Source organism: Diplotaxodon limnothrissa, linkage group LG16 (assembly GCF_057381915.1).
Source record: "Diplotaxodon limnothrissa isolate DT_005_m linkage group LG16, D_limnothrissa_male_GT1.1, whole genome shotgun sequence".
Taxonomy (NCBI): domain Eukaryota; kingdom Metazoa; phylum Chordata; class Actinopteri; order Cichliformes; family Cichlidae; genus Diplotaxodon; species Diplotaxodon limnothrissa.
Window position 1 is genome coordinate 24,018,895 of NC_140611.1, and position 19,207 is coordinate 24,038,101.

The following is a 19,207-nucleotide window of genomic DNA, read 5'->3' on the forward strand; positions in this document are numbered from 1 at the left end:
TAACTCCCCCTTTAATTAAACTCCCAGTTAAAAATCCAGTCCAAACCTTTCAGTTGGAGTAAATCTATATACAGGGAGTAGTTGGCCTGTGAAGGACTAATTCCCTTTACCTGTATCGCGACTGTATGTTATTGGAAATGTCGGCTCTGCCCTCTAGCGGTGTATGAAGGCATAAAATCAACTCATACCGCACATGCTCAGAAGGGCCCGGTTCAGCGGTTAGAGATCTGCCATAAGCAGAGTGCGCCGTCACCTTCAGCCATCTTAACCATGTTGGGTGCCTTGGGACGGTGCTGCAGCGGGTCTCTGCAGGCTCTGAAGCCTGGCTTCAGCTCTCTGAAGACAATCCCCGGGAGAAATGCGGCTCTCTATTCCAGTAAGTAAAGTTTAAAACTGTGGCCGACTGTCAGCATTATGTGTCGCTTGTTACTACAGCCAGTAGATGCGAACCCGGCGGAACAGGCCTGTACCATTAAGGCTCCATTCATTGAAGATCAGTGGGTATTTTAGCCAAACAAAGGATCTAAAATATGAGCGAACCAGTTATTTAGGCATGTTTTTGCTTCAGGTATTTGTCTTTACTCCTGATATGTTTTACTTCGCTGTCTTCCATGAATGACCTTCGTAAGCGGGTCATTGTTTTGCCACAGACCCTGTGCTCTCGTTGTTCCAAAGTTTTAGTTAGTCTGTGTGCTTCAGTTACAACAGAATACGGAAGTGCATTTAAGAAAACCTAAAAATGTGGCAGTATTTTATAGGCAGGCAGTTAATTTGCCTGCCCTCTAGATGTACTTCAGTTCACTTGCATAGGTTAATTTAGTATGCACGGTCTCTCTGGGAAGCATGAACTGTTGCTGTCATGTGCTGCCATTCATTTCACTGTCCTTTCAGGCAGGGGTTATGCTGCCCCAGCTGCTCAGGCTTCGCTGGCCAATGGCCGGATAGTAGCTGTGATTGGTGCTGTGGTGGATGTCCAGTTTGATGAGGGCCTGCCTCCCATTCTCAATGCCCTGGAGGTGGCAGGCCGCGAGAGCCGGCTGGTGCTGGAGGTGGCACAGCATCTCGGTGAGTGTGCTGAAATGAGCCAGCTCAACGCTCCAGAGTGAATATTTGTCCTTAATGTCTTTCTTTGTACATTCATTCAGGTGAAAACACAGTCAGAACCATCGCCATGGACGGTACTGAGGGTCTGGTCCGTGGTCAGAAGGTTCTTGACACTGGAGCTCCCATTCGGATTCCCGTGGGCCCCGAGACCTTGGGCAGGATTATGAATGTCATCGGAGAACCCATTGATGAGAGGGGTCCAATTAGTACAAAGCAGTGAGTATTGAAAGGATTCAAACTTTTCCACCCTCTGTGAATATCTCAGCTTTTGTCTGTTTTACTCAAATAAGAGTTAAAATGTGTCTTTACTATTAATGGGTTTGACAGATGATAAAGCACACATGGCACCTGTCTTATTCAATTGTAAGCATGTTTACAATAACAAACATTACTTGGCAGGACTGCTCCTATTCATGCTGAAGCCCCCGAGTTCACTGACATGAGTGTGGAGCAGGAGATCCTGGTGACTGGCATCAAAGTGGTAGATCTGCTGGCACCCTACGCCAAGGGTGGAAAGATCGGTTTGTTGATTTTATTTTTTTATTTTTATTTTTTTTTATAAAATCCACATTTATTTTTTCACACAAGAATTCCTTGTTAATTTATTATTGTGTATGCGTCATTCCTTAAAGGTCTGTTTGGTGGTGCTGGTGTTGGCAAGACTGTGTTGATTATGGAGCTGATCAACAATGTGGCGAAGGCTCACGGTGGTTACTCTGTGTTTGCTGGAGTGGGCGAGAGAACCCGCGAAGGAAATGACTTGTACCATGAGATGATTGAGTCTGGTGTCATTAACCTGAAGGACACGACCTCAAAGGTCAGAGCCTTTTAACAAGTTAGCTGTTAAAACATACGTAGTCATTGTATTGTAGCAGTAAAAGTTTGGTTTTTAGCTCTGCTGTTGGATTTCAGTTTCCTGGGACTCTTGCATCGTGTTTCTCAGGTGGCACTGGTGTACGGTCAGATGAACGAGCCTCCAGGTGCTCGTGCGAGAGTTGCCCTGACCGGTTTGACTGTTGCAGAATACTTCCGCGATCAGGAGGGACAGGACGTGCTCCTCTTTATTGACAACATCTTTAGGTTTACCCAGGCTGGATCAGAGGTTTGAAATGGAATAAATAAAAAATACTTTTTGTTAGACCTAATAGTTATGTCATCTCACTTTAATATTTATATCATTATCCTTTAGGTGTCTGCTCTGTTGGGTCGTATCCCTTCTGCCGTGGGTTACCAGCCAACACTGGCCACTGATATGGGTACAATGCAGGAGAGAATCACCACCACTAAGAAAGGCTCCATCACCTCAGTACAAGTAAGAATTCCCAGGATGCTAATCCTAATTACATGTCAGCATGCTCTTGTTTTCTGGTTTATTTAAACTGATTTGTATTGCAGGCTATTTATGTGCCTGCTGATGACTTGACTGACCCCGCTCCAGCTACCACTTTTGCTCACTTGGATGCGACAACCGTGCTGTCCCGCGCTATCGCCGAGCTTGGTATCTATCCTGCTGTGGATCCCCTAGATTCAACTTCCCGCATCATGGACCCCAATATTGTTGGTTCTGAACACTACGATGTTGCCCGTGGTGTGCAGAAAATTCTTCAGGTAAGCTGTATGCCATAACAATTTATTAATAACAAACAATCAATACAAAAGGCAAAAACTAATGACTGTTTCTTTCTTTCTTTCTTTCTTTCTTTTTTTTTTTGTAGGACTATAAGTCATTACAGGACATCATTGCTATCCTTGGTATGGATGAATTGTCTGAGGAGGACAAGTTAACTGTAGCACGTGCACGCAAGATCCAGCGTTTCCTGTCTCAGCCCTTCCAGGTAGCTGAAGTCTTTACCGGTCATTTGGGCAAGCTGGTCCCTCTGAAGGAAACAATCAAAGGCTTTAAGAGCATTCTAGGAGGTAAAGTGCACCACTGATATAAAGACATTTTTTAAATGGCATCAACTTGGTGTGCTTTTTATAGTAATGGTTATTGTTGTTTGTTTTTTTCTCTTCAAGGTGAATATGATGCCTTGCCAGAACAGGCTTTCTACATGGTGGGCCCCATTGAAGAAGTAGTCCAAAAGGCTGAGAAACTGGCCGAGGAACATGCGTAAACGATATCTTTCTGAGGCCGGAAAGTTTTGAGATGAACATTTGTACAGTGTAATTTCTATTTGAGGAACTTCTAACGTGTCATGCTAAGTATGTTTGTTGTGGTTCCATTTCTCTGGAAGATTAAATTAAAAAAAAAAAAAAAAAAAAAAAGTAAATTTGTGTTGTATCCATGGCTTCTTTTCTTTCTTTCTTTCTTTTTTTTCCCCCACCCTTCCCTCGAAATTGTCCACAAACATGCATACTTGTTCACAATAAATAAAAACCATCATACTGATTAGAAAACATACCAGATGTTTATCCAATTATGTGGCGCAGCTTCCTATTCAGCTCCCTTTCCTGTGTGAGGAGGCTGTCACTGTGTTCCTTGAAAGCGTCGAAATCCTGTGAAAATGAAACATTTGGAACATGTTCTCAGCCTCAGTTTGGGCGACCATGAAATTTTGCAGACTGCCTATTTCAATGCACCTCTTTTAGCTTCTCGAACTTTCTCACAGATTGATCGAGAGCAGACTGGAGGGACTTCACTCTTGCATCTTTGTTAACAGCTTCTACTTCACGTGCAAATCTGAAAGTCGAGAACAAACGGAAGATCGCTCTCATTTGTGCTTCAGTCTTTCTGTGCGTGATCCTGGAAATAAATCTTAGTATGCCATGTTGAAGGATGTCGCAATTCCTAAAGTGTGTTAAGAAGAGAGAGGCTCGCTTACAGAAGTAAAAATGAAGGATGCATTTTTACCTTCAGTGTATAAAAGGTGAAGCACACAACTGGAATAGACAAATCACAGAGGAAGGAGTCCCTAAACTAATTGTCTGTATTTATAACTTTTTTCATTTATTTAAGATGATCAAACTTTCTGGCCTTCACTGTCACTGTGATTAAGAAACTTAGATATACCTTGTCATGTTGTAAATTAAAAGAATCGATCAATATAAAAGAATAGCATGAGGACTGCAACACTGGAGATCATAAAGTCTTAGTCCTGCAGTGCTGTAAGTAGCATAACAAAATTTATAGTGCAGATGTTAAACATTCTCATTTGACACTTTAAAGTGATGGCTTGAGGCAAAACTGATACTTCTCTAGTGGGAAGGGCTAAGACACGAGGACAGGAGTAGAGGAGAAAATAAGAAAGTCAGTTAAACTTTAAAGTCTTAGAGCAATGTAACGTAAGCACTGTTAGTACCTCTCCAATGCCTCCAGTTGCACTTTCTTCTCTTCTTTGCATTTTGTCTCCAGGTTCTGGATTTCCTCCTGTTTCTCCTGCATTTAAGAGCAGTTTGTATGTTAATGAAGCCATTCATTCATTCATGAGCATTTGTGTGTGTTTATTAGTTAGAACAATGCTGTTTTTTTATTGACCTGTATCACTTTGCCTCTTTCCATAGAAAGACACAAAAACTTGTCCTTCTCCTTCATGAGACTTGTTATCCTTTCTCTCATTTTGATTTCATTCAAAGCTCGCTGTTCTTCAGCCTCTTGTAGCTGCAGCTTCAGTTCTGTTTGCAGAAAGAAAGACATTATTTTGTAAACTGTAGAGATAGACCTATAGTTTTCTACGCACCTTTGCAGTTGTCCACAGCCTCTTTGTGCTGCTGGTGTGCATCCTGTAGCTCATTGATTAGTGATGTTTCCCTGGCTATATGCAGATTTTCTTGTCCCAGGAGTTCCATCTGGCATCCAGCTAATTTCTCCCTTAAGTTTTAGTGTAAAACAATTCAAAAGAAATTAACAACTATATATTTAATGATTTTTATTACTGTTCAATAATTCTTGTTTTTCAAAAGTCTGAGATTGAATCTCAATAGATTCAAGCATTAGAGTTAATTAGAGTTAATTACCGATATTCCTTTCTCTTGTGTGCATATTTCTCTATCTGCCGTTTAACTTCTTCCTCCAGTTTTTGCACTAACACTTGGCTGTCATGTAACCTCTGTGAGAAAAGCGATTCATTCTCTGACTGCAGCTTTTCGTTTTCGAGTTTTAACTGGCTGTTATGATTTTTATACTCCTCCATGAAAGCAATAATTGCTTGATTGTTGGCAGCTAAATCCATAAATCTTTTCTCCAGTATCTTTGATTTGTTCCTTTCCTCTTCCAGTTCTTTCTGACAGCGTGCCACTTGGTCCTCATGCTCTGCATTGATTTTCTGCAGGGCTTGATATCGGAGAAACACCTCGTCGGCTCTGTTTTTCAGAATGCAGATCAAACTTGACTGCTCATCTACTCTGGACCTCAACATCTTTTCCTCTGTTAGATCCTCCGTGGGAAGACTTTGAAGTTTCCCAGGTGACTTCTGAATGCAGTCCATATGCTGTGAACAAAGGGAAGAAACCTAATGTTAAAACATGGCAATAACTTCTCTCACACCAATCTGACAAGGCAGGCAGCTGTCCATCCTGAGCCTGTGTGTTTAGGCATGTAGACATGGTTAATTCAACCTTCTCCTTAGTTAAAACTCAGCATCAAAATGGGGACGAAAAGCAATTTAAGTATTTTAAGTAGTTCAATTCATGATTCAGCAATTTAAGTAGTTCAAATAACCAGATGACTTGTGGAAAAGCATCTCTGAATGCAGAGCATATTAAAACACTGAAGCAGATTGTCTTGACCATTTTAAATGGGGACAAGTCAGCTGGTGAGTGTATTTAACTCAGGGATGTCAAAGTCATTTTACATCGTTGGCCACAAACAGCCCACTTTGATCTCAGCCAGTGAAACTCCAATTTTAGTCAATGTAAAAAGAAATTTACTACACATTTAATCAATGAGATATCTTAATACAAGACAAAGAAGAGAAATTTCAACAGTATGTCTCAGTTTTTCTACTACATGCGTAGTAATTGAAAGATAATCTGTCAGCATGACTCTTTGGGCTTCAATTGTAAGAAGTAAATGTATAAAATTTCAGTCTATAAGATAATTACTTTGCTGTTACGTGAATGGCCATGGGATGAGATATTTATAATAAGGCAAAGTTGTAAAAGACACCTAACAATATTGGAGCCTTCGCCGGGCTGATTCTGGCCTTACGTTTGACACCCCAGGTCTGACTATTAACTATAGCGGTTAAATGTACTAAGTACAGTGCTATTGTTGTAGAGCAATTGCTCATAATTTTCTTTAAGTACACTATTGGGCTAAATGTACTTCTGCGACTAAACACTTTTAGGTAATTAACGGTTTTAGATACTCTGCGCATCTTAAAAGATCGCTAGCTTATACTTTTTATGTTACCCATCTCTTATTATTCTTTTTTAGCATGTTTCCAGTTTATTCACACACTTAGCTCACTTAGCTTAAATTTATTCCTCATTTAAAGCATTTAAGTAATACAGCAGTACTTAAAGTTAAGAATTGTCGAGAAAGTAAACTTAGTATTAGTTTGAACTAACTTTTTTGTTTTGCTTTTTTAAACACACCTTCACCTCGCTGCCCTCCATCTTCATGTTTTCCTCTGCATTGCTCTGTGAAACTGCCATGTCGAGTTCATATAATACAGATTTTCAGTCACATTTTTTCCGTACCTAACTTCCACTTTTCGTTGAAAATATCTTTTAAAAGTCTCGGTAGTTTCGGTTGCACCGTCGCTAATGGCAACCATCTTTGAACCGCCCTTTCTTCTGATTTATCGAGTCCCACTATTCGGCCGCATGAGGGCGATGTTGAGCTTATTATCGGCCGCCAACTTGGTTAACAGTAGGTTTTCTTTTTAAAAAAAAAAATATTATTATTATTTTAGTAGTAGCAGTTTATATTTTTTATTTATTTATTTATTTTTTTGATGATTGCATTTTTCCGTGGCGCTAAATTTGTATATTTTTATTTTAGGGAGATCATTACACCATAATTCCGTTAGTTTACCATTAGATAATCTAATAATCGTTTGACCTCCTTTTGCAAAGCACCGTTACAAAGACTCTTAACAAAGTGCATGTTTGTCGTCATATGTGCCAGAAACATGGCCCTTGCTCGGGCTCTAACCAACCATACTGGGATTAAGTTCTCTGCCTGGGCCTTCTTGGACGCCCTAGAAGGCCTTGTTGTAGTTGCATGCTTTTTTATTTAGTCGCCCACTCTTTATTTTTCCCCCCAAGAACCAGTAGGCACCCATTTCAATCCCTAAATCAAAGTGATAGCCCGCTGAGAGTGAAAAATCACTGGCACTGGGACGAGTCGGACCTTACTCGGCATTATGCAGATTCCAGAGCCCAGAGGGATTTATCGTGAGGGCCGAGGCTGGGTTGGGGGAGCGGCTGTCCTGGCCTTTGTGCACGCCCCTTTTCATCAACTAGCGGGCCAAGAAAGACAGAGGAAAGCAACAGCATCCCAGCCCCAGTCCTTACAGCTCCTCCATCTGCACAGCGGAGCTGGACGGACCAGCCAGGATGTGGAGAGCACTGCTACTTAAATTCCTTTTTGTCCTTATATGCTGTGTTACATGGCACCACTCTGAAGGTAAGTACTGTGATTTTTTTAAACTTTTTTTTCTCTGTCCACACAGGATGTTAGCTGAATGACTCATTGAGGAACTGCATAACTGCTGCGCTGCACTGCACTTGTTGCACATAGGAAAAAAATATGAGAAAACTGAAAATCAATCATATTTGATGGAATTTAAAGAGCAAAAGAAGGTGGAAATAGTATTGTTAATTCAAAAGCCTTTGGTTTAGTGCCTGCACTCAGGATGATACTGTATTTTTATTTATTTATTTATTTTTAATTTAGCCACCAGGTAAAGTAATTCTGTCTGTGGCGCTAAATGCTTTTACACATAGTATTACTTTAAAGGTTGAGCACAAAGCCTTCCTCACACCGATTGGAAGTTATCTTGAGGAACTTTTGCCTGAGCTTTACTGTTGCTAGGTAACGGAAAAGAGCATGTGACTTACAGGCAATCTGCGAGGACTGTGGGCCACTGGTACAAGTCTCATTCAGTGGAGCAGATTTTACGCTGCAAACCCACCGATTCGGCTCAGATTCCAGCTTTATTTTCTAATGCAAGAGAGAGAGAGAGAGACACACACACACACACACACACACACACACACACACACACACACACACACACACACACACATGAAAAAAAAGCTCACACACTGCTCTTTATACGTGACAGTCTCATGCTTGTCTGTTGTGTTAGGAACACGGCTAAGATCTTACTTCTCAAATTGTAATCTGCTTTCTTTTTGCTCAACCCTTAGTATGTAAGCTCCTTACTGTGAATCAAGCAACTAATTACAGTGCAGCTGCTGCAGAAAGGAATCATTTCTAACCAAGAGAGAAACAGTTTCAAGTTTTTTTGTTTTTTAAATAAACCTAAAGTGAGGTCAATGCTACAGCTTTTTTATTTACTGTTATGAAATATCCTAGACCTATTTCCTCACTGGCTAAAAGGCAGAAAATCGGGCCTGTCTATGTAAAAAACCCAACAAAAAACAAAGACAATATAACTGTACCGTATAACTGAGACTGTAGCATTTTAAAAAAAATCACTTGGCATTTCCTTTGAATCTTGGCAGTTGCATGCAACTTGAAGATGAATTTTGCTGATGACAGCTGAAGGGCACAAAATGATGACTTGAGAAAAATAGCAGACGTCCAGCACACTTAGTCAGCTTGTGCATGTCGATCATTAGCTTGGATTAGTTGACTGCTTAAATATTATTTATTTATCTTTAACCTGAATTTATGAATGACCACTCCGTGTTAAACCATATTGCTGGACATTGCCTCCCTGGCTTCCCTGGCCTGCCTTGTCACTTAGAATATAAGATTGGTGATGGCTTGTTTTACTGTGAGGGGGGCAGGGTACTTTCTAATCTCTTCCTGATCCTCCACAAAAATCCTTTAGTTTGATAACTGTTTCTTCCAGGACCTTCTGGAAAACATTATCCAGGCCTTGAGCTTGATACTACTACTGAATGCTTACACTGGCATTAATAGCTAACGTGACTGTTTGAGAAGATTTCATGGTGTTGGTTTATTAACTATTATCTGCCATTTCTGCTGTTTTGGATGTGTTTTGTCAGCAAGTTGAGCTGTTATCTCCAATTATCATTTACCAGGGAATCTTAATAGCCTATTAGGCGCATAGTGCAAATTTTAATAGCTCTATAAATTGCTTTTATTTAAATATACTAGTAAACAACATGCAAATTGCAAGACAGATTACAGACTGAAACCTATTTTTAGTTCCAGTCTGTAATGACGTCAATAAAAATGTTTTCCTTCTTGTTGAAACTTTTCGAGACTTTTCAAGCTCAGCCAGCACGTGCACCTTAAACCTTGTGCCCGTGGCCAAGCGTCTTTCCGGTGTAGGAGCCTAAGTCTGCATGCTACAGTAACACTGCGGGAGAAACTGGAGCACAGTTGACACAAATTGAGAGCAAATCCTTTTGGTAGCTCCCCCGTTAAAGTCCACGTTAAAGACACCAAGGATGGAGTTTAGCCTCCAACCAGCTGCTTCGTGAGCTGTGACACACAGCGTAGAGGAGAAGTAAGATGTCCAGTAGCTGTGTTATTGGGTTGTGACAACTTAATTTATGATTCCTTTCACTTACTGTTTTGTTGGTCCATGCATCAAAAAGCTGAGCATTCCTCGATTCCAACCAGACCAAGGCTTTATTCCTCGCCCTATTTATGCCTTCCTTTTGTTCCCATGCCACTGCCAAAGCTGCCTCGTTTTTTGTTTTTTTTTAGACGTTTTTGAGTGTAGCACTAAGAGCCAAAGTCACTTGTTTGGCAATTGACTGCATTCTGCTGCATTGATTTCCATATGAAATGGGCAGCAGCACTTCGCTCTGACAGCGTTTCATGCTGCCAGCAGACGTTTTCTCAACTTTTCTCCGCTCACATCCATTGAGTGCAGAGGGCTGCACCAAAACAAGACGGCACTGATGAAAGCGTGAAGACTTCTTTTGACATACCCCATGTGACAAGAAAGAGATGTTTCACAACAGCAGTGGACAGACAAGTTTTTTTCTTTTTGTCAGAAGGTGGCATATAGTATGTTCTTCTCTGGTTCAGCAGCTTGTAAGGCTTACTTTCCTCTACTTTTTTTTAGGACGACACTTCAGAGTTACGAGTTTGCATCACTGCTCACACCTCTGTTGTGCCATTGTAATTTCACAGAGGGATTTATGGCGTTTGGAGGACTTCATTCGGAGGAAAATTCCACTCGTGCGCTTCTTTGTCGGGCGTTCTTATCCTCATCCTCAGACAGAGCAGTGCTCTTTCCTTCTGTGGGTTTAAGTTGCTAATTAGAAAAGACAAAGCCAGAAGGAAGGGGAAAGGAAAACAACAACATTACAGAAAAGCCTCAGCTAAAACTCTCATTAGAAAACACTCATCATCACCGCCCCCACACACACACACTCACTTAAAAAAAGCATTCTTAATAAGACCTTTGCTTTGTCCTTGCTTAATTTTGACTGACTTTCTCAGTTTAACAACATAATTTAAGGATTTGGAAAAATGTTCTATTGTGAATGTAAGAAGAAACCTAACACAAGATAGTGCCGTTAAAGGTTCGGCATCAGTGCACGGTATCTGTCACCATTCCCAGAAGTAATGCTGTCAGGAAATACTGGCTGCATTTGAAAGCATCCAGTAGATTGGTTTCTTCCTGGCATACTGGCCTTTAAGGTGTCACTGTGTGCATTTATAGCGTCTATACACCTCTAGATTTATTTCAGTGGTAGAAGAAGTACTCCAAATACTTCTCTCTTTAAGTAAATAAGGAGAAATACATAAATGTTAAAAAACTTCATTGCAAGTAAATCTTCAGCATGAAAACTGATTTCAGATAAATGATGTAATGTAGTGCCAGCAAGATGTAGTCAAAGCAGAAGGCTATAAAAGAAGTGTTTGCCCTCCCTGAGTTAAGCATTGTTACATGTAATATCATTAGATAACTAATTGGCAAGCATCAATGGGTAAGCAGCATGCTACTTGCTTAAAAGTTCCCGAGTGAAGCATCATGTCACAATAAAAATTGTCACCTTAAAGTGTACTTACTTACAAATCACGATTATATTCTTATGTAAGTCTTAATGAAACATTTTTTCTGGAAAAATCACTTTCTTTTAGATGTTTACATTGATAAGATTGCGTCCAGTTTCACAGTCAATAGCAATCAATATATTTTTGTTATTATTTGTCATTCTTTTTTCTCTTTTTGAAACTCCTAGTTGTCCTGCACAGACAACACTTCTTTTTATCAGCGTATATATGCTGTTTTTGTTTAATAGATTTAGTCTTTTTGCTACTTGTGTCCTGCATCCAACGCTTCTTCCGTGCTATAGTTGAAACCTCCAGGATTATTGACTTGTAACAACGACCTCCTTTGAGCAAGTTTGTGAGCAATTTTATCATTAGTAAACTGAGCAGGAAAAAAGGTTTGCTTCCTGGATAGCTGCTGGCAGAGTTAAAAATGTGGCCCTTTTTTTTGTTGAGTTGTTTGTAAAGCAGTTAATTGGAGACAAGAAGGCAACCTACACAACTATTTTAGTGCAGAAGCACCGGCAGTGACCACACAACTGCTTTAGAAGCAATCTATCATTAAAATAGTCCATAACTCAAAGCAATGATAAACTCTTGGCGCTAAATATAGTCTGTGTTTCCTTTAAATAGCGTTTAGTACCATCACTCAACTGCCCGCTGGCTTTTCTGACCTTGCAGACACCTTTTCACTCAGTTAAAGCTGAATTGCACCATAAAAATGTTTCCTTGTGGCCAAAACCATTATTGTGAAATTGTAAAGGCATGATATAGGTTACTAAAGCCCTAGATTTTAGATAAAAACTCTCGATTTTTAAAAATTCTCAAGAAGGTATTTGATCAAAGGGGAACGTTGTTTTCAAAATGCTGGATAAGACAGGACAGAGACAGACCCCCAACCCTGAGCATGCACCACCAATCACCACCTCACACTTCCTCTCATAAAGAATTTGGGTTGAAATGGCTGCGGTACCACCCAGTACCAGTATTTATTCTAATTACATTTCTGACTGGACAGGAAAAGCATGCACCATAAATCAGGCTGTCAAAGAGCCCATCAAAATTGCACATTCCTATTTGAACGGGGTCTGATGGAGTGCTCTGCCTCTGAACTATGCTGCTTGAATCAATCTCTCCTGGTAAACGTCAGGGAAGGTAGAGCCATGGTACCTTATCTCTACCATTGCCCCTCAGTGAGAACATCAAAAGGAAGCTTGGGAAGAGCGCAGTGAAGGTTGTGTAACTGTCGGTTGGATGGCTGGCACGTTTGTCTCCAAGGCTCATCAATGCTATTTGCAACAGACTATATCAGAGAACACCTACCCTCCCTCCCCATGGCCTGTTTTTCAATGCATATATAAAAGACAATTGATTCATAATTTATTTGTATTTATTTATGTTTTGTTTTGGACAGGATGACAAACAGGAATAGAACTAAAATTGAAATTTAACATAGAATGCACATTTTGGGGAAAAAAAGCTTAAGTTGAACTCAAGCTGTGATTGCATGCAGGATGTGAATTGGGGCAGTTCCGCTGCGGGACAGGTCGATGTATCCCCGGTGACTGGCACTGTGACGGGACGTCAGACTGCGTCGATGACTCTGATGAGCACGACTGCCGTGAGTTACTTATTAAATTGCATTTTTTGCCAATATGATGCCTGCAAAGGTTTTAATATTTCATGTACGATGCTTGTTAGATGTGAGTGCTTTCGGTAGTGGAAGGAACTAAATCCTGCTATCGATGAAAATATATTGCAATAAAGTGTTTCTGTGTGTACAGTAATTAGTAACGTTAGTGTGGTTGTAGCTAAGCACAAGTAAAGTATAAGTAATAAAAAAATACACTTGATCAGCAGTAAGATTTGTACTTTTGGATTTCATTCAGGAGGCGTAAGTAATGAAATGCTCTGTCTCACAGCTCAGGTAACGTGTGATAGCAACCATTTCCAGTGTCTGAGTGACGGCGAGTGTATCCCAAACCTATGGGTGTGTGACGATGAGGAAGACTGTGAGGATGGCTCAGATGAGAGGCAGCACTGCCGTGAGTATATTACATCATTATCAGATTATAAAGGGAGCTGTTCAGTGATTAAGTAAACTTATTAAAAAATACTTAGAATGAAATATTTGAAATAATTTGAATTCTTGCAAACATAAACTATGGCCATGTGGGATTGGACATTGAAATGATTAACAATGACCCCCCACATAGTCTGTGGGACTGAAGTAAGGTACGGTGATGACTTTTAAGTCCCTTTATCTACAATAAAATGAAATTTGAACTGCACATAGATGAATACAAACTTTTTTTATCTCTTCCTAGCTGGAAGGACATGCACCAGTGGCCAGTTCAGCTGCAGTAATGGTGCGTGCATCCCAGGAGAGTACCAATGTGACCGTCTGGCAGACTGCTCAGACGGTTCCGATGAGAGAAATTGCCGTAAGTCTTCTCCAAGGTGGTTCCCCCCACTTTTTTTTTATTTTTTTATCTCAGGCTCCTGTGGCATTTTAATCAATTTGTTAAGATTAAGAGGCTCGCTGACTGACAGAATGGACCACAATATGCTTCTTGTTGTCAGAGGTTGATTGCAGATTCTTTGGTGGATTAGTCAAGCTGAAGTTCAGCTGCTATGCCATTATTGTGCCGACATGGTAGACTCGCAGCACTGCACACGGTGGTAATCTCACAGTTGCATAAAGAATGCTGTGGCAACTGCTGGTGCTGTGGTGGTGCTGTTAAATGTTAGTCTCTTATCCCTCCTATTCACAGAGCTTTTCACGTGTTAAAGGCTGAAAAGAGCACAGTTGTCAGGTTGATTTAAATGCATAACATTTGCCTGATGATGGGTTAATCTTACAGATTATCCCGAGTGTACACAGCTGAGGTGTGCCAATGGGGCCTGCTACAACCGGACCCAAAGATGTGACCAGATACTCGACTGCCGTGATGGCTCTGATGAGGCAAACTGCAGTAAGGAGACAATAAATTTTGGTGCTAATGCATGAAGTGAAAGACGTTTTGGGGTCTTCCAAAAATACAACCAGAAAGATGACAAAATCAACAAATCAAGCCCTTTTTTGTTCTCTTTCTGCTGTGATTTCTTTAGCACAGCGCTGCAATGCGGGCCTGTTTTCATGTCATAATGGGATGTGTGTCCCTCAACGCTACGTCTGTGACCACGACGATGACTGTGGAGACCGAAGCGATGAGCTTAACTGCAGTATGTGGCTCCCGTCACTGTCACCGTCACTAATTACAGTTATTTTGGTGCAGATAAACAAATGTCTTATTCCCCCCCTTGCTCTGCAGCATATCCTACATGTAGAGGCAACTACTTCACCTGTCCCAGTGGCCGCTGCATCCATCAAGTCTGGCTTTGTGATGGAGAGGATGACTGTGAAGATAATGCAGATGAAAAAGGCTGTGGTATGTATACAGTAGCTAAAAAAATCAGTCAACGTTTATCTGATTTATCTGTAAAATTAGAATGAGAAGCGTTGGTACTTTAGCTGGACAAATAGCATTGAAAGGGGTAAGAACTGGAGCTGTGTAAACCTGATTCATCTTTAGTCACCATGGTTGGTTTGGCTTAGAGTGATACTATGCCTGTGCTCCCTTAAGTGTGGTATTCAAATGCCTCTTTGTGGCACAAGATTGTGCAGCCCCCCAAAGTGCTTTAGAATTCCTCCACATGGCTGTGAAGAGTGTGTGTTTTTAAAGGATGGGCTGCAGAAGCTCTCTGAGCCCCCATGTGACCCCCCTCAAAACTCCACTCCTTTACGTCAATTTAAAGTGACAGCCATTTCCCGGACAATGACCCAGCCACAGTTTTCTTTAGATCAGAACCACTGAATATCTGTTCTATTCCCAACAACTGTACCACCTTTAAAACTTTTTCCAGCTCTGTTTTTTATTGTTGCTTTCCCTTTCTGTGCATAATCCTGCAAAGTGGATGAATTTCTTTTTTTATCTACAGATAATGTACAACGGGAGTGTTACCCAGGAGAATGGCCATGTCCATCTTCTGGCCTGTGCATCCCCTTGGACAAGCTTTGCGATGGGACGCCTAACTGTCCAGATGGAGAGGATGAAACGAACACCACTGCTGGACGCAACTGCAGTTAGTATCAACACAACCAGTGTTGTGTACTATTGAGTACACATTAGGAAATCTAATCTCACAAACGGTGTCACTGAAGAATATATCAGCAGTCAGGTTTCTTTTTTGGTCAGGTATTTGGAGATGTGCCTCCCTGAGCTGTGAGCATCACTGTCATGCTTCTCCTGGTGGTGGAACTTGTTCCTGTCCTTCTGGATACATTGTCAACAGCAACAACAGTCGCACATGTATAGGTAGATACTGTAGCTATCACTAACATCTTTGACTAAACAGTGGTATGGGTGAGTTGGGATTTTTTAAATGCTTTTCACTATGACAGAAATATGTTTCTTTTGCTATGTTTCTAAAAGCCAAACATGTGTAGTTTATGTTGACATCTTGATGCACCAAGTCATGTGACGGTAGAAGTATGAGTATATTTTGAACTGTTGTTTTTTTCAGGGTGATATGATTATATGGAATACATCTTTAACAACTTCAAAAACCAAAGATTGGGTGCACAAGTTTTCATTTATTTTGGATTTTCTCTCATCCACACAGGGTGAAAAGTATGCACACAGGCTCAAATATACACAGTGGTGTGAAAACGTTTTTGAGTTTCTGATTTCCAATGTTTTTTTCTGTTTGACACACTTAAATGTTTCAGATCATCAAACAAATTTAAATATCAGACAAACACAACACAAGCAAAAACAAAATGCAGTTTCTAAATTAAGGTGTTTATTATTAAGGGGAAAAAATCCAAACCTACATGGCCCTGTGTGAAAAAGTAATTGCCCCCTAATCCTAATAACTGGTTGGGCCACCCTTAGCAGCGACAACTGCAATCAAGCATTTGCGATAATTGGCAATGAGTCTTTTATAGCACCAGGGAGGAATTTTGGCTCAGTCTTCTTAGCAGAATTGTTTTAATTCAGCCAGGTTGGAGGATTTTTGAGCATGAACCACCTTTTTAAGGTCATGCCATAGCATCTCAGTTGGATTCAGGTTTGGACTTCAACTAGGCCCCTTTAAAGTCTTCATGTTGTTTTTCTTAAGCCATTCAGAGGTGCTGGTGTGTTTTGGAACATTGTCCTGTGCATCAGCTTGGGTTCACGAACAGATGGACAGACATTCTCCTTCAGGATGTTTTGGTAGACAGCATAATTCATGGTTGCAATTACCACAGCAAGTATTCCAGGTCCAGAGGCAGCAAAACAGCCCCAGACCATCATATTACCACCACCATATTTCGCTGTTGGTATGATGTTCCCTTTCTGAAATGCTGTGTTAGTTTTATGCCAGACGTAATGTGACACACACCTTCCAAAAAGTTCGGCGTTTGTTTCGTCGATCCACAGAGTATTTTCCTAAAAGCTTTTGTCTTGTCAAGATGTTTTTATGACAAATGTGAGAGGAGTGGGTTTATTCTTTCTCCCATGGATGCCAGTTTTGCCCAGTCTCTTTCTTATTGTTGAATCTTGAGCTCTGACCTTAACTTGTGACATGTGAAGCCTGTGGTTCCCTAATGTTGTTCTGGGTTCTTTTGTGACCTCTTGGATGAGTTCTTGCTGCGCTCTTGGAGTACTTTTGGTAGGCTGGTAACTTCTGGGAAGGCTCACCACTGTTCCAGGTTTTTTCCAGTTGTTTATAGTGGCTCTCACTGTGGTTCAATGGAGTCCCAAAGCCTTAGAAATGGCTTTGTAACCCTTATATTATAAATAAGTGTCTGTTACCATCAATAAGCTTTTTGTGTAATTTGACCACTCTTCTTCGCAGAAATGGTAGAATACATTTAAACTGGTTGGTTTCCTAGCAAAGACTCAGATTTTAAGTGTAGCCCATAAACTTTCAATAGGGAAGACCATTCCAGAGTGTTAATGTTAGTCTGCTTTATCCTTTCCAAAAACCAGTTTTGATGCGTGTTTAGGGTCATTGTCCTGTTGGAACACCCAACTGTGTCCAAATTTTAACCATCTAGATGTTTATCTGAGGTGAGGTTCAAGAATTTGGAGGTTGTCCTCCTTCTTTATTCCATCCACTTTGTGCAGTGTATCAGTACCACTGACAGCTAAACAGTCCTTGAGGATGATGCTACCACCACCATGCTTGACAACTGATACAGTTGTCTTGGGTTGGAAAGCCTCGCATTTACTTCTCCTCTTCTCATTGTGGCCAAATACCTCAATCTTTTTCTTTGTCTCAGTCTTTTGTGCTTATATACAGTCGTTCAAACGGATGATCTTGCAACTTGTCTCAGCTGAACTATGGCCACGCACACACACACACACTTACACTGATAAGCACGCACTCATCCCCCTCCCTTCCAAACGCCTTCGATGCTTGTTCCTGCGGGGTAAAGCAGCGGGTCTGTGTGCCGCGCTGAAATGATAGCATGGTGCAGGACGACTGCTGTGTTCCTTCGAATCACCCCCCATCCCCCTATCCATCCCCTGTGGCTTGTCATGTGCTCTGATGTTGTGATGTGGACATTAATGTGCTCTCTGTGCAGAGGAGTTTTTTTTTGTTTCCTGTTCTCATGCTGTCCTCCCATAGGTTGCCCAGCGTGTGAAGAGGTCTCTTTTTTTCCTCTTGTACTTTTCCCATTGTTGTGTAATTTTTTCGGTGTTATTCTCCTAACGCTGCCGATCTCCGACTGTATTCCCTTGTGTTGTCTTGTTGTTGTGTGTGTAAGTCGGGGGGGGTCCTATTCCTCTGTGGGGCAACCTGCATATGGCCAATAAAGCATTCATTCATTTCATTCATGATCACAACCAAGAACTTAATAGACTTGTCAAATTAAAATACATTGTAGAACCTTAAGCACCACTTATTAAACAATCTAAGTGAATGTATGTGTATATTTGAGCCTGTATGCATACTTTTGACCTTGTGTGGATTAGAGAAATTTCAGAATAAATTCAACTATATGCATCTAATTCTTGTCTAATTCTTTAGAATCCATAAAGATGTATTTGCTATAATCATACCAGCATGTTTGAAGAACAATTCAAAGAAATTATTAAAAACCTAAAATAACTACAAAATACATGTCCATGATTAGTGTATGTAAGCTTCTGATCGCAGCTGCAAGCGCAACAGACCAGGCTGAGATTCGGCTCTCGGGTGTGTTTGTGTATTCAAATAAAACAACAAGAGTTTAGTCCTCACTTGCTGATACTGATTTCTGTTTAAAGATTTTGACGACTGTTCTATGTGGGGCGTGTGCGACCAGCTGTGTGAGGACCGGATCGGCTCCCATCGTTGCAGCTGTCGAGAGGGCTACATCCTGGAGCAGCACAGATACTGCAGAGCTGATTCCTCTAGTAAGTGTCACTTTCTCTCTGTTTAAACAGTTTAACATACATAACAAATGTTCACATTTTGAAGGTTCGAATGATCTAGCCAAATGAGGTCTATTAGCATAGACACCTCTCCTTTTTGGCAGCTACTGAACACATTGTGCGAGTTTCTTTGTGGTGCATTGTTGCATAGTAAATGTTGTTTTAGTTTGTCTCTAGCCTTTGTGTAACATAGAAAGAGTGTTGTCTGAGAGGCTGACCTCTGTGCCTTTGGCTTTAGTGAGAAACCTGTGTAAAAAATTTGGCTGCGTTCTTTTCTAAGGTTTTGTATTTTGTTTCCCTTGCAGCTGGAGTCCCTTCCTTGATATTTTCTAATGGCAGAGACCTGCTGATAGGTGACATCCATGGCAACAATCTGCGCACTTTAGTTAATTCACAGAACAGAGGGATTGCAGTGGGAGTCGATTTTCACTACAATCTTAATATGATCTTCTGGACGGATACCATCCAGAATAAGGTGTTTTATAAAGAACTGTCACATTCATTGTTTTGTTTGAGCTTTTACTTCTGTGTTAGTCATTCA

At 40.8% G+C, this 19,207-nt stretch overlaps 3 protein-coding genes across 6 annotated transcripts in view; 2 read left to right on the forward strand and 1 right to left on the reverse strand.

Moving 5' to 3' along the window:
- The first annotated feature begins 231 nt into the window (after window positions 1-231).
- LOC146616243 (ATP synthase F(1) complex catalytic subunit beta, mitochondrial-like) lies at window positions 232-3,332 on the forward strand. Its single transcript, XM_085373950.1, has 10 exons — window positions 232-376; window positions 892-1,065; window positions 1,146-1,320; window positions 1,504-1,625; window positions 1,737-1,921; window positions 2,048-2,206; window positions 2,294-2,416; window positions 2,500-2,712; window positions 2,820-3,021; window positions 3,121-3,332. Exons 1-10 carry the CDS (start codon window positions 271-273, stop codon window positions 3,216-3,218), a joined length of 1,557 nt encoding a protein of 518 aa, XP_085230076.1. The 5' UTR covers window positions 232-270; the 3' UTR covers window positions 3,219-3,332.
- Window positions 3,333-3,513: 181 nt separating this feature from the next.
- On the reverse strand, window positions 3,514-6,699 carry LOC146616244 (coiled-coil domain-containing protein 89). Of its 2 annotated transcripts, none has more exons than XM_085374986.1 (7): window positions 6,640-6,699; window positions 5,059-5,531; window positions 4,782-4,912; window positions 4,580-4,716; window positions 4,404-4,480; window positions 3,685-3,784; window positions 3,514-3,600 (listed from the first exon to the last, which is right to left on the reverse strand). In XM_085374986.1, exons 1-7 carry the CDS (start codon window positions 6,697-6,699, stop codon window positions 3,514-3,516), a joined length of 1,065 nt encoding a protein of 354 aa, XP_085231112.1. The 2 variants fall into 2 exon arrangements, with proteins under 2 accessions (XP_085231112.1, XP_085231110.1); XM_085374984.1 differs by having other exon boundaries at window positions 6,613-6,699.
- An 891-nt stretch (window positions 6,700-7,590) lies between these two features.
- Window positions 7,591-19,207, forward strand: part of lrp2a (low density lipoprotein receptor-related protein 2a) — a 54,251-nt gene continuing 42,634 nt past the window's right edge. For 2 of the 3 annotated variants that reach the window (XM_085374895.1, XM_085374894.1), the window contains exons 1-11: window positions 7,606-7,675; window positions 12,732-12,839; window positions 13,141-13,263; window positions 13,546-13,662; window positions 14,083-14,193; window positions 14,330-14,443; window positions 14,533-14,649; window positions 15,200-15,343; window positions 15,457-15,576; window positions 18,520-18,648; window positions 18,972-19,141. In XM_085374895.1, coding sequence (XP_085231021.1) covers window positions 7,606-7,675; window positions 12,732-12,839; window positions 13,141-13,263; window positions 13,546-13,662; window positions 14,083-14,193; window positions 14,330-14,443; window positions 14,533-14,649; window positions 15,200-15,343; window positions 15,457-15,576; window positions 18,520-18,648; window positions 18,972-19,141 — 1,323 coding nt within the window. Of the gene's footprint in view, window positions 7,676-12,731; window positions 12,840-13,140; window positions 13,264-13,545; window positions 13,663-14,082; window positions 14,194-14,329; window positions 14,444-14,532; window positions 14,650-15,199; window positions 15,344-15,456; window positions 15,577-18,519; window positions 18,649-18,971; window positions 19,142-19,207 lie in introns of all 3 variants that reach the window. The other variant, XM_085374896.1, reaches the window with a different exon arrangement.